Genomic DNA, 12,701 nt, shown 5'->3' on the forward strand with positions numbered 1-12,701 from the left:
GAAAGGCAACGTGGGAGTCGTGGTTCCGGACTCTTACCGGTCTCGCTGGCTCGGCAGTGGCGGCTCCCTGGGCCCCAGCCAGCGGTTCCTGTGAGGGCGAGCTGAGGCTGAGAAAGGGCGCGGAACTGAAAAGGGTGAGTCAGACACGGTTTACGCGATAAAAGGAGGCGACACCGTGGCTAGGACTGAAGTTAGTGCGGCCCCTGCTGGAGGCTGGGAAGGGACGCGGCGATCTTAGCGCCGGAGAGAGGAGGAGTCAGAGTCCATTCGGCGCACCTGTTCTCCCCCGGCCCCCCGCCGCCATCGCCAGCATGCAGTCCCGGGAAGAGGCCCCGCGCTCTCGCCGTCTCGCCAGTCCCCGCGGTGGGCGGAGGCCCAAGAGGATTTCCAAGCCCTCGGTTTCGGCGTTTTTCACTGGCCCAGAGGAGCTGAAGGACACGGCCCATTCGGCCGCCCTGCTGGCACAGCTCAAGTCCTTCTACGACGCGCGGTTGCTGTGCGATGTGACCATCGAGGTGGTCACGCCTGGCAGTGGGCCTGGCACCGGCCGCCTTTTTTTCTGCAACCGCAACGTGCTGGCCGCCGCGTGTCCCTACTTCAAGAGCATGTTCACCGGCGGCATGTACGAGAGCCAGCAGGCGAGCGTGACCATGCACGATGTGGACGCCGAGTCCTTCGAGGTGCTGGTGGACTACTGCTACACGGGCCGGGTGTCCCTGAGTGAGGCCAACGTGCAGCGCCTTTATGCGGCCTCGGACATGCTACAGCTCGAATATGTGCGGGAAGCCTGTGCCTCCTTCCTAGCCCGCCGCCTGGACCTGACCAACTGCACCGCCATCCTCAAGTTCGCAGATGCCTTTGACCATCACAAGCTGCGGTCACAGGCCCAGTCCTTTATAGCCCACAACTTCAAGCAGCTTAGCCGCATGGGTTCGATTCGGGAGGAGACTCTGGCAGATCTGACCCTGGCCCAGATGCTGACTGTCCTGCGCCTGGATAGTCTGGACATCGAGAGTGAGCGGACAGTGTGTCATGTGGCGGTGCAGTGGTTGGAGGCAGCTCCCAAGGAGCGGGGTCCCAGCGCTGCAGAAGTCTTCAAGTGTGTGCGCTGGACACACTTCACTAATGAGGATCGGAATTACCTGGAAGGGCTGCTGACCAACACCATTGTGAAGAAGTACTGCCTTGACCTTATCGAAGGAGCCTTGCAGCTGCGGTATGGTGATATGTTGTACAAGCCTGTGGTGCCAAAGCCGGAGACCAGCAGCAGCTCTGTTGTATCTGCAGCAGAAAATCCCCCCCAGAGGCTGGGTATGTGCGCCAAGGAGATGGTGATCTTCTTTGGTCACCCTAGAGACCCCTTTCTCTGCTATGACCCATACTCAGGAGATATTTACACAATGCCATCACCTTTGACCAGCTTGGCTCACACTAAGACTATCACCTCCTCAGCTGTCTGTATTTCTCCAGACCATGACATTTATCTAGCCGCCCAGCCCAGGAAAGACCTCTGGGTGTATAAACCAGCCCAGAACAGTTGGCAGCAACTTGCAGACCGCTTGCTGTGCCGGGAAGGCATGGATGTGGCATATCTCAATGGCTATATTTACATTTTGGGTGGGCGAGACCCTATCACTGGAGTTAAATTAAAGGAAGTGGAATGCTACAGTGTTCAGAGGAACCAGTGGGCACTGGTGGCACCTGTACCCCATTCCTTCTATTCTTTTGAACTGATAGTGGTTCAGAACTATCTTTATGCTGTCAACAGTAAGCGCATGCTCTGCTATGATCCTAGTCATAATTTGTGGCTGAACTGTGCTTCTCTTAAACGAAGTGACTTTCAGGAAGCCTGTGTCTTCAATGATGAGATCTATTGTATCTGTGACATCCCTGTCATGAAGGTCTATAACCCAGCCAGGGGAGAATGGAGGCAGATTAGTAATATTCCCTTGGACTCAGAGACCCACAACTACCAGATCGTCAACCATGGCCAAAAGTTGCTGCTTATCACTTCTACCACCCCACAGTGGAAAAAAAACCGAGTGACTGTGTATGAATATGATACTCGGGAAGACCAGTGGGTTAATATAGGTACCATGCTAGGTCTTTTGCAGTTTGACTCTGGCTTCATTTGCCTCTGTGCTCGTGTTTATCCTTCCTGCCTTGAACCTGGTCAGAGTTTCATCACTGAGGAAGATGATGCACGGAGTGAGTCTAGCACTGAATGGGACTTAGATGGATTCAGTGAGCTGGACTCTGAGTCAGGGAGCTCAAGTTCTTTTTCAGATGATGAAGTTTGGGTACAGGTAGCACCTCAGCTAAATGCACAGGATCATCAGCAGGGTTCTTTGTAAATATTTTGAAACACTAAGATGTTTATTACTGCTATGGAATGTATTGTAAGGAAAAAAGTTGTTTAGGACTCAGATTTGGTTTATAAAAGGTAACAATGGATTACTAATGTAATGTTACACAATTTAAACAGTCCACAAAATCAGCCTATGTAATAATTTACTGTGCAAAAAGTTGAGATTAAAATATGCAAAGATGAACTATATAATTGATTTGAATACTTGGGAATTTTTTTCATCATTTAAGTTTATTTTACAAGTTGTTTTAGTTTCTATTTTCATTATCTCATTCAGTTTTCTCTAACTTTTGAATTCTACTTAGTGATGCTAGGAATTTAACTTCTTAAATTTTATAAAATTGGATTTAAGGTTAGTAGGATTTGAAGGTTTGTATTTTTCTTTTAGAATAATGAAGGTAGTAGATTTTCTAAATTTTGGATGTAATGTCTTAGTATTCTAGGTTAATATAGCTTGTTAAATTTTGGTTTGATTTTTTTCCCTTCTGCAAAAAACAAAACAAAAACCTGGAGATAAATATGTAAAGGTTATTGAATAGTGATTTCATTTTCATGTACAGAATGATCTTAAGAACTCAAAGAAAGTAAATTCCAATGTTCTAGAAGAAATGTCACTTTTAATTTTGGAATATAAAATGCGTATTTGCTACATGTGACCATATTTCCATCATAAAAATATCCATTCTAGTCGTGTCACCAATTATTTAAATAATCGTCTAGCCACCCTCCCCCCCACATACACACACAGGTAATTTTCTTTTAAGTTCATATTTTTAATCTATAACTGATACAGGCTTCATGGAGTCAGAGGAACAATCCTTTTTCACCGGACATATGACCAGGTAATGTAAATTTCATCCATGGTCATGCCTTATCTTAAAAAGATTATATACTTTCCAAAATTATTTTAAGTGTATATTTTTGGTATTTATCCTAGGGGATACTTTAGCAAGAATAGATTTATTCTAAATGTTTTTGTGAGGCAATAGTGGTCTTGAAAATAATTAAGCTAAAAGTATTTTACTGAAATCAGTAATTATTGTGTCTATCAACTCTAAAGTGCCAGAAGAGAACATTAAACCATTAAGCTGTGCATAGAACTGTTTTGTGTAGCATTGACAGATTCTATCAGTTTTGTAAGTTATTGTACATGTTTATCAACTTGAAGTTGTTTTTGTATTAAAAATGAGCAATTATAAAACATCCATAAGTGGATGATGACATTGGGGCCAACAGTGAAGGTATGCTTCCTCTAAAATATTTCAGTAAGCAGCAGCATACATGGTTATTTTACTAGGTTACTTGTGAACTATGATCCAGTTTGGGTTTCTGGTTTCTTTGTTTGTCACCATAATATAAAGGAAATGTCCAGAAATAGAGACTAAATTGCATAAAATTGACATTGTTGCTTATATGAATATATAAGTGCTTACATTTTGAGAGTCCATTAATACATTTGGTTGTCACTACATAAACACATGATAAATCATATACTTTTACAAATGTTTATGGTCTATAATTTTTCTGTACCCACTTAGAGTTATCTTCTTGAAGCTTTGTTCAGTAGCTTGCTAATTATTCTGTGTTATTCAATCATTATAGTCATCAAATGCTGACATTTCTTACACCCTGGCTTAGTACTGAGAAGTGTGCTCAGAGATGGGGAACTGAATTTTGAATGAAAAAGAGAAAAGGAAGAAGAAAAAGATTACAAACCATGTTTTCTTAGCTATTTTGATTTTCATTTGAAGAATTCACCAGACATTCCTGTTTAACATTATTTCTAGTACAGTAAAATTCTTGCCCTGGTGATGCCTGCTCCTTCTAGAAGGCACACTTACTTTTTGGTCTAAAAGTAACTTTTTTCCATTCAGTGTCAGGGATGTTATAAGCACTGCTCTTGATATAGAAAATTATTTAAATAGTGTTATTTTTTTGGTGAACTTTTCTTGGCCAATAACATCTTTGTTTATAACTTTTTGTTTTGTATAGTTGAAACAGGCCAATGCTGATCTTAGATTATCCATCTGCAGAATTAAAGTATGCAACCAATTTATGAGACATATTCTCTAGTTTGTCATTCTCAACTCTTGAGTTAAGTATAAGTTACAAAGTAGTAATATCTTTTAAAAAGAGGTTTTCTTGGGAAGGATTTTGGTTTTATGATATATTGGGACTAGGGAATAGATTTTAACCATTATTGTATAGATAAGTGATTTGTACATGGTTAGTTACAAATAAAAGGGGCAGTATAACCCAGACCTTCAGACCTCTTAATTTAGTGTTTCTGCTAAATGTACAAAGCTCTTGCTTGCACAGTTAATGACACAACTGGCAGTGTTGAAATGCCCTATTGACAGGAAAGTACCTTTGTCTTAGTTTTAGAATTAGTTGGCACATCTTTTAGCAAATGCTCACTATAATGTATATAGCAGTACTACTATTGGTAAGATTAGAATGATCCTGGTTATTTGTTTGTTTTTAATCTGTGTGCCTGTAGTCTGAAAAGCTCAGAGAATCCAAGTTATTTCAAGTACTTTAAAAATTCAAATGATAAATGACTGGTGTTTTCAAAAGGATAAAAGACTACTCAACAACTTGTTTGAGTGTAGAATTAAATTTAAGTTAGAGTTTCCTTTCTATTTCTAGTTGAGTAGTGGCTTTTTTTTTCTGTTTTGATACCTGGTTCTTGAGAATCTGATGAAAGCCTATGACCCATTCCCCAGGAAAATGTGCATGTTCATGTTTTCATAATTTCAAGGTTGTTATGACACTTTTGAAGTTCTTCCACACACCAGGGTAAGAACACTTAGGACAATGTCTCAAGAACAGTTCTAAATATTTCACAAGGAATGTTGCTCAAATGCTTGTAAGGGGAAATGTCGTTCCTAAAATAAAGTCATAGAAATAATATACATTTACCATCTGAAAGGGATGTGACTATTAATGATAGAACAAAGGCAAAACTGACATTTCTGAAATGCAAATTTCCTCATGAAATAACTAAATGTTAATGAATGATTGAAAATGATGAGTCAGATGAGCAAATGTATATGAAATGTGATATGACTATTGTCTAGGAAGGCTGTGTATATATTAGGTCTCATGTATATGGTCCAGATGTTTCAAACTGCTGACATCACAGCAAGAATTCTTTATCTCATAATGAGCTGTTAAACATGTGGGTTGGAAAAGAGCTTCTCCCTATGAGGAATCTTTTAAAAGCATAGTTAAGATAGAAACTAGACTTTTGGTGGTGAACAAAATGTAGTATATACAGATGTTGCTTTATATGCTGTACATTTAAAAAATATATAATGTTATTTCAATAAAATGTTTTTAAAAATATTACATAGCAGTTCTAAAAGCAACACTTCATTCTGCGCTTTTATTGGGAGTGGTGAATATTTACTGGGAGTGAAGTGATAACTTGTAGGCAGTGCAGCATAGTGGTTAAGTCTATAGTATACTTTGTCAAGTAATCTTAATTCAGTTCTGCTACTTAGTATTTGTGTGACGTAAATTAACCCTGAACATCAGTTAACATCTTTTAAAGTGGGATAAAAATAGGGTTAATGTGGAGGTTAAATAAGGTAGTTGGAACAACAATTTTAGTTTAATATATTTGTAATACAGTGAAAATGTTCAGACAACACAAAAATATTCTTTACTGGACTGGAATTTTAATTTCATTGGTTTCACAAATTTTTTTTTAAAATGCAATTTACACCCCAATATTACCTTAGTTAAAAGTTAATTAAAGAATACAACTACAGATAAATTCCTGTTATGTAAAGGAAACAGGATAATCTATGCTGATGAAAGATGTAAAATTGAATCCACAAGTGCTCTGGCCATAAAATGACCTATGAATGACGATGTTTGTGCTTAAATGTATTCTGGAGTCAGACTGCCTATGTTCAGAGTCTCACTCTATCACCAATTATTTAAGTGACTTTAAACAAGTTAACTTCTCCCTATTCATTAGTTCATCATTCTTAAATAGAGAAAAACAGAACCTACTTCATGACCTCACTTTGAGCTGTAGTATGTGTATGTGTGGTTTGTAGAAAAATGTCTGATGCATAGCACTTAGTGGTTTCTTTTGATATTAAAAAAAAAAATCTTCTTATATTCCAGAGGCCTCAAAGATAATTTGGGCCCATATTTTGCTAATCCCCAAATAAGGTGATTCTTGTAAAGTTTCAATATCTAATATTATATCCTGCTGAGTATACAGGGATGTAAACTACAAAATTTGAGTTCCATGTTTACTATCATGTTTACAAGGCTAAACTAAGCACAAAAATAAACCTCTAACGTAATAAGTAGCATAGCATAATGTTGATAATGATAGTTGCTAACATTAACTGCTAAACAATTGTGCATGCTATTTATGTCATTAATTGAGCCAATGACTCAGTAATGAAGGTATCTCTCATTTTGTAGATGAAAATTAAAAAGACCACCTAGCAAAGGACTTGGCATAGAATATTGTTAATACTTACTGGTTTGAACAATGAATGAATGAATAAAAGCAATCTGCTTTAAGGATTTTTTTATTAACCCAATTTATGTTTACAGTTTCAAATCAATTACTTCTATTTAAAAATGTGAACAAGTGTTATAGTTTTTAAGTTTCTTCTGAGCTTCTGAAATTAGTTAAACAAATTCTTGTTATACTGTCTGTCAAGAAAAGAAGGAAAGAGGGCCTCCCCGGTGGCGCAGCGGTTGAGCGCTGGGTTGCGAAGCTGCCCGCGGCCTCTGCAGCGCCGGTTCGATCCCCGGCTGCTCCCCGGCCACCGGAGGAGGGTCCCACATGGCGCGCAGACCTCTCTTGCCACCCGCTGCTCCCCTCAGCAGTGTACTTCGGTCCTTCTGCCTGCTCTGCTCCCCGCTCTGGCTCTGGTGAATTCTCTCACCCTCCCGCGCTTCTGACTGTACCCAGTGCATGTATAAACAAAACAAACAAACAAATAAATAAAATAAAAACATGCCTCTATTAAAAAAAAAAAAGAAAAGAAAAGAAGGAAAGACTTGTAAATTGGTAAAATGTGCAAACTGGGGAACACTGACCTAAGCATTATAAATTGCCTCACAGGGGAAACAGCACAGCTCTAATAAAGCTGTGCATACTATAAAAATATATTGTCGAAAATATAATCAGTTTGCTACACATTGCTCATTAAACTAGGAACCAGTACTTTGCCAAAAGTCATTTTTACCAATTTGTATTAAAATGAGGGAAAAATATAAAACATGATTGAAGAGTAGTAAACTAAAATTATTTAACTGTTTTAATGTTCATAAATTGGAAATGGATAAAGTTTGCAGCTCTATGTCAGTCATCTAAACTTTCTGAGATTACTTCTCTTTGAAATCTTAAAGTGTGATAACCAGAATATAGGCATCTACAGTCTGTTTTACATTTGAACTCGTGGTATCATTTATTTGCTTGTTTCTTAACTGTTTGTTTTACTTTGCCTCTGTTCTCTCATCATGTCTTTCCTATGACTACTTAATAGCTTTTCACCACTCCAGCTAACATTAAAAGAATAAACTGGACCTATAATTGTTTGTGGGTAAGGTAACAGTAGCCTGTGTGAGAAAAGAACTATACTATTAGCCAACTTTCTTGCTTGGCTAATATGTTAGAGTATAGACCAAACTTCTATACAAAGAGGCCCTTTAATATAAGATAGAAATATGTCTCTCTCCATTCAGTGTAGAAGCGAGCATAACCACCTTTATTGGTAAGGTGGTTCTGTCCCACCTCGAGATTGTTTAGAGGCCAGGTTCCTACAGCTTTCTCCCTAACTCTAGCGTGTTGTGTACATCCTCTTGGGAAACATGCACTCACCAAAATTTTATCTATCTTGCAGCCTGTTGGAAAGAAGAAATATTATTTTAAATAAGGACTTAACTAAAAAGTCCTTTTTAAAGAACTTTTGTCATTTTTCCATTGGGGAAAACATAACCCTATCATCATACCCAACTGCAAAGTCAACTAGGAAATGCTGTCAGTAGATGGGCTTCCTGTATTTAAACACGACAATTCACAAAACCATGCAGGCTGCATTTATTGCTATGATGGTCATCTCAAATCTTCCTTCCACAATAAATTCACGTCCAAAAGTTAAATTCCACATAATGCTGAAAAATTGTTTTACAAAATAGGCATCTCTCAGTGCCTTTCACATACACACACAGACGCACACACATCCTGCACATCCTTGTCATTAAACCCTAACTCAGTCCAGCTTTTCCTAGAAATGGCAGGAATTAAGCCTTCAGTGTTTCAGAATCTTTTCCCTAAATCCCTTACTTCTTTTTCATTTTTGCACAATGTATGGTTTTTCATCTTGGTGTTATAGTCCTCATACAATTCCCACCCCCCTTATTTTGACCGTAATCCCTCCTACCTGCCCCCCCCCCAGAGTGTGTCTCTGGCTTAACAGTTGCTTGTTGATTCTGATTTTTATTTTATTACAATTAGTCTTTCTCCTGATCCCTTATTTAGGTTTTCTAAATTCCTGCTATGAGTGAGACCATCTAGTATTTTTCTTTTTCTTTCTGGCTTATTTTGCTGAGCATGATCCCTTCCAGCTCCATCCATGTTGCTGCAAATTGCACGAGTGAGTTTATCTTTTTTGACTGCTGAGTAGTATTCCATTGTGTATATGTACCACATCTTCTTGATGCAGTCATCTATTTTGGGGCATTTGGGCTGTTTCCATAGCTTAGCTATTGTAAAAAGTGCTGCTATAAACATAGGGGTGCAGGTGCCCTTTTGAATTAATGATTCTATGTCCTTTGGGTAAATTCTTTTTTTTAAATGTATGTATTTATGCATACAAGAGCTGGGGTACAGGCCAGAGATGCGGAGGGGGTGGGGTGAGAGGATTCCCCAGAGACAGAGTGGGGAGCAGAACAGGCAGACTGACTGAAATACACTGCTGAGGGGAGCAGCAGGCGAGACAGGAGAGGTCTGCTGCGCCATATGGGTTACTCCCTGGCTAGCCGGGGATTGAACTAATGCTGCAGAGGCTGTGGATTGCTTCATAGTGCGATGCTTAACCCCTTGCGCCACCAGGGAGGCCCAATCCCCTCAATTCTTTACCAATCAAGCCTACCATCTTAAAGCTCTTACTGTTACTAAAAGCAAGAAAAGGAAAGTGTTTGGGCAATTAGCAGTCTCTCTCCCAGGTGACTAAGTGGATGGTGTTGGGTTCAGTGAATTTGAGAATATGGGAGTCAGACCAGATTTAGAGACACTGGTAGATGCGTGTGGTGACCCACATTACAACCCTTCAACCAACCTCTGATTTCAAATGCAGCTATGGCAGACACTCCCAGCCTACCTTACTCTAGTTTTGTTTTGAGGGGGTGTGTGTGTGTGTATGTGTGGTGTTTCAGGGCTTTCTCCGAAGGACCTTTTCTGGCCACCACAGCTGCAACCACAGCATAGGAATTCAAGTGAGAAGTAAATACTCCCAGGGCAGTCCTTAAGCAACAGAGGGTGAGAATTAGTAGATACTTGTGTCAGCATTCCAACTTTAAGAAAGGGACAATTCTGAAGTGCATGTAGATTCTTAGAGGGTCCCCATCTTGATGGACCCCCATCTTCCACAGCAGTAATCAACTCAGTAACACATCTTCTATTACTCTCAGGGTAGAGTTAACAATGTCACATCACAGAAATTTGACTTGGCAGTAAGAAGGTCATTGGTAGTATTTTACAAAGAAGTTTCTATTAGAACAACTGCTTGTGGGCAGCAGTCTGGTAAGAGTAGATTAGAATGAATGAGATAAAACCTTATTAGCCACAAGCCAAATATGGATTTACTCCCCTCTAATAGGAACATAAATTTAAGTCTCACAGCTCTTCTAACATAACAACTGTGAGATAAAAGGAAATACTATTTATAGAACTTACCAAAATCCTTGTGTCATATATTAATATTGTAGTGATCCTAATAGAGATGTTATATGTATTGAGATTGTAAAGATCCTGACTGATGGAAAAGCAGGTGCACTTAAGTTATCAACCACATGTTTATAAAGACACTGATAAACAGACCTGGAAAAATGCAAGGACAAATAAACACGTGGCTGTGTGGAAAGGCCTTGCTTAAATCAAAATTATCTGTATCCTTAATCACCTTTAATAAACTAGATGTATTTCAGTGAGATGTGCTAGCAAATTAATCATACCCCAAGTGATGGAAGCTTAGAACAGGATGTAAGATCTCACAAGGATAAACACCAGAAGTGGGGGTAGGAATGATTAATGAATCTTAAATCACTCTAGAAGTTTCCAGAAATCTGAGGTGGGATCTGAAAAGATTATCAGCTAGAGGTAGGGGTAAAGAGGATTATCAATCATAGAAGATCAAGCCAATCTGACCCCAAGGCAATAAATTCCACAGTAATTTCATCAAGGAACACTATAAAAGAACACCCCTTGCTCTGGCAAAATGCAGCTGTCTGCACATCTGTGTCTACGCAGGTGTCTCTTTCTTAAACTTAAGCCTTTCAAAATGCAGATCTTCTTTTAAGATTGCCGGCATCTCTTTCCTTTTTTCTCTTAACTTGTTGTGTGCTGATGAATGGGAAAGTTTGCTGAATTATTTCTCAGTGGGATCCCAGAACCCCATGCAGTGAACCCTGTCATCTGAATCCCAATATCTAGAGGAGTTGTGGGAACCTCTGTTTTGTAGTCAAGTTTGACACAAGTTCTGGGTAACCTGGGTACTACTAGCAAATGGCATGTTTTGTGGGGAGTGAAGTTTTGTGGGACTAAGCCCTTAACCTGTAGGATCTGACACTATCTCCACATAGATAGTATCAGAATTGAGTTAAACTGTAGGACACTCGGCTAACATTGTGGAGAATTACTCTTGGTGTGAATTAAAAAAAACTCACATTAGATGGCCAGAAATGTCAGAAGTGAAGCCTCCTGTGTGAGTGTGGTAGTACTGTGAACATAAAGAGACAAAGGAAGGAGAACTGAGGTTTTTCCTATACAGGTATAAGATTAGTAGTTTTCATAAAAAGAAAACTCTTGTTTTTTAGAAAAAAAAATAAAGTACCAAAAAATGTTGAACCTGAATCTAATTCAGCCATTAGAACAAACTTCAGTTTACAAGAAAGATAACAGCCAGAAGGACAAATTAAGAACACTAAGAAGGAATCAGCCAAATCCAGATGGTGGGACACCCAGCAGGACAACTGACAATGTCCACAGTAATCTAGCTTCCCTCACATGGGAAGAGGAGAGAAAAGTACAAACAGCAAGCATGGGTTGTTCTGTGGAGAGAGAGGCAATTCTTAGTGAGGGAGAGAATATCTAGGTTGTGTTTTTAGTTGCTATGATTCTAAAACACTGGACTGGCTCAGGCAAAAATCATAGAATAATGAGGGGCATCTGCCCAGTTGGCAAAGAACAAGTGGCAGGATTATAGTGGAACAGAATCAAGACCCCTCTTCTACAAAACTGGAGGATGAGGGGGAGAGTTGGTATAGATGGGAATGAATGTCTAGGTATGGCTTTGGACTTCAGAGAGCTTATATCTCTTTGAGTTAGGATACAAGGCTTTGCAATAAGCATGGGGCTTTACAAGCAACATGGGGAAGTGTGCTTGAGGATAGGGTGAACCTATTAACTGGTAAACTTTGTGAAGCTGTAGGCACAGGGTCTACTTCATCTCTTCCCCACTCAACAGCAATTAAATTGCCTTGGGCAGAGCTTAAAAAAAAATAAGATTGGAAGAGTTACTATAACATAGAACTAGATCTTAACAATATAATATATACTACTAAAATTTCAATTTAAAAAATAACACTTGGGGCCTCCACGGTGGCGCAGCGGGTTGAGTGAGCACAGCGCTGTGAAGCTGTCCGCAGCCTCAGCGGCGCGGGTTCGATTCCCAGCCAGCCAGGGAGAAACCCACAAGGCGCAGCAGACCTCTCTTGGCTTGCCCGGTGCTCCCCTCAGCAGTGTCTTCGGTCCGTCCGTCTGCCCGTTCTGCTCCCTGCTCTGTCTCCGGTGAATTCTCTCACCCTCCCGCGCCTCTGACCTATATGGCAGTTCTTGTATAAATAAATAAAAATCTTAAAAAATAAATAAAAAATAACCTTTAAATGGCATGAATATTGTTCTCAATCACCAGCTGATTCTTGATTTTTTTTTGTTAGTAAAAATCAGAATAGTAGAGATCTGCTTTAGTTCAATGCAAAGACCTTTAAATAACAGACCGAGTCAAACTATGAGTTACTAGTGAAAGTGGAATTAGCACTGTGTTTTCTATCTCTTAAATCAAGCACTCTTTAG

The 12,701-nt window shown here is 39.7% G+C and overlaps 1 protein-coding gene across 1 annotated transcript; it reads left to right on the plus strand.

The window, feature by feature from the left end:
• Nucleotides 1-238: 238 nt before the first annotated feature.
• KBTBD7 (kelch repeat and BTB domain containing 7) lies at nucleotides 239-2,354 on the plus strand (the record flags this gene model as incomplete). Its single annotated transcript, XM_084234576.1, has 1 exon — nucleotides 239-2,354. The coding sequence occupies exon 1, from the start codon at nucleotides 312-314 to the stop codon at nucleotides 2,352-2,354; it is 2,043 nt and encodes a 680-aa protein (XP_084090702.1). The 5' UTR covers nucleotides 239-311.
• Nucleotides 2,355-12,701: the final 10,347 nt, after the last annotated feature.

Source organism: Talpa europaea, assembly GCF_964194135.1.
Source record: "Talpa europaea genome assembly, chromosome: 6".
Classification (NCBI taxonomy): Eukaryota; Metazoa; Chordata; class Mammalia; order Eulipotyphla; family Talpidae; genus Talpa; species Talpa europaea.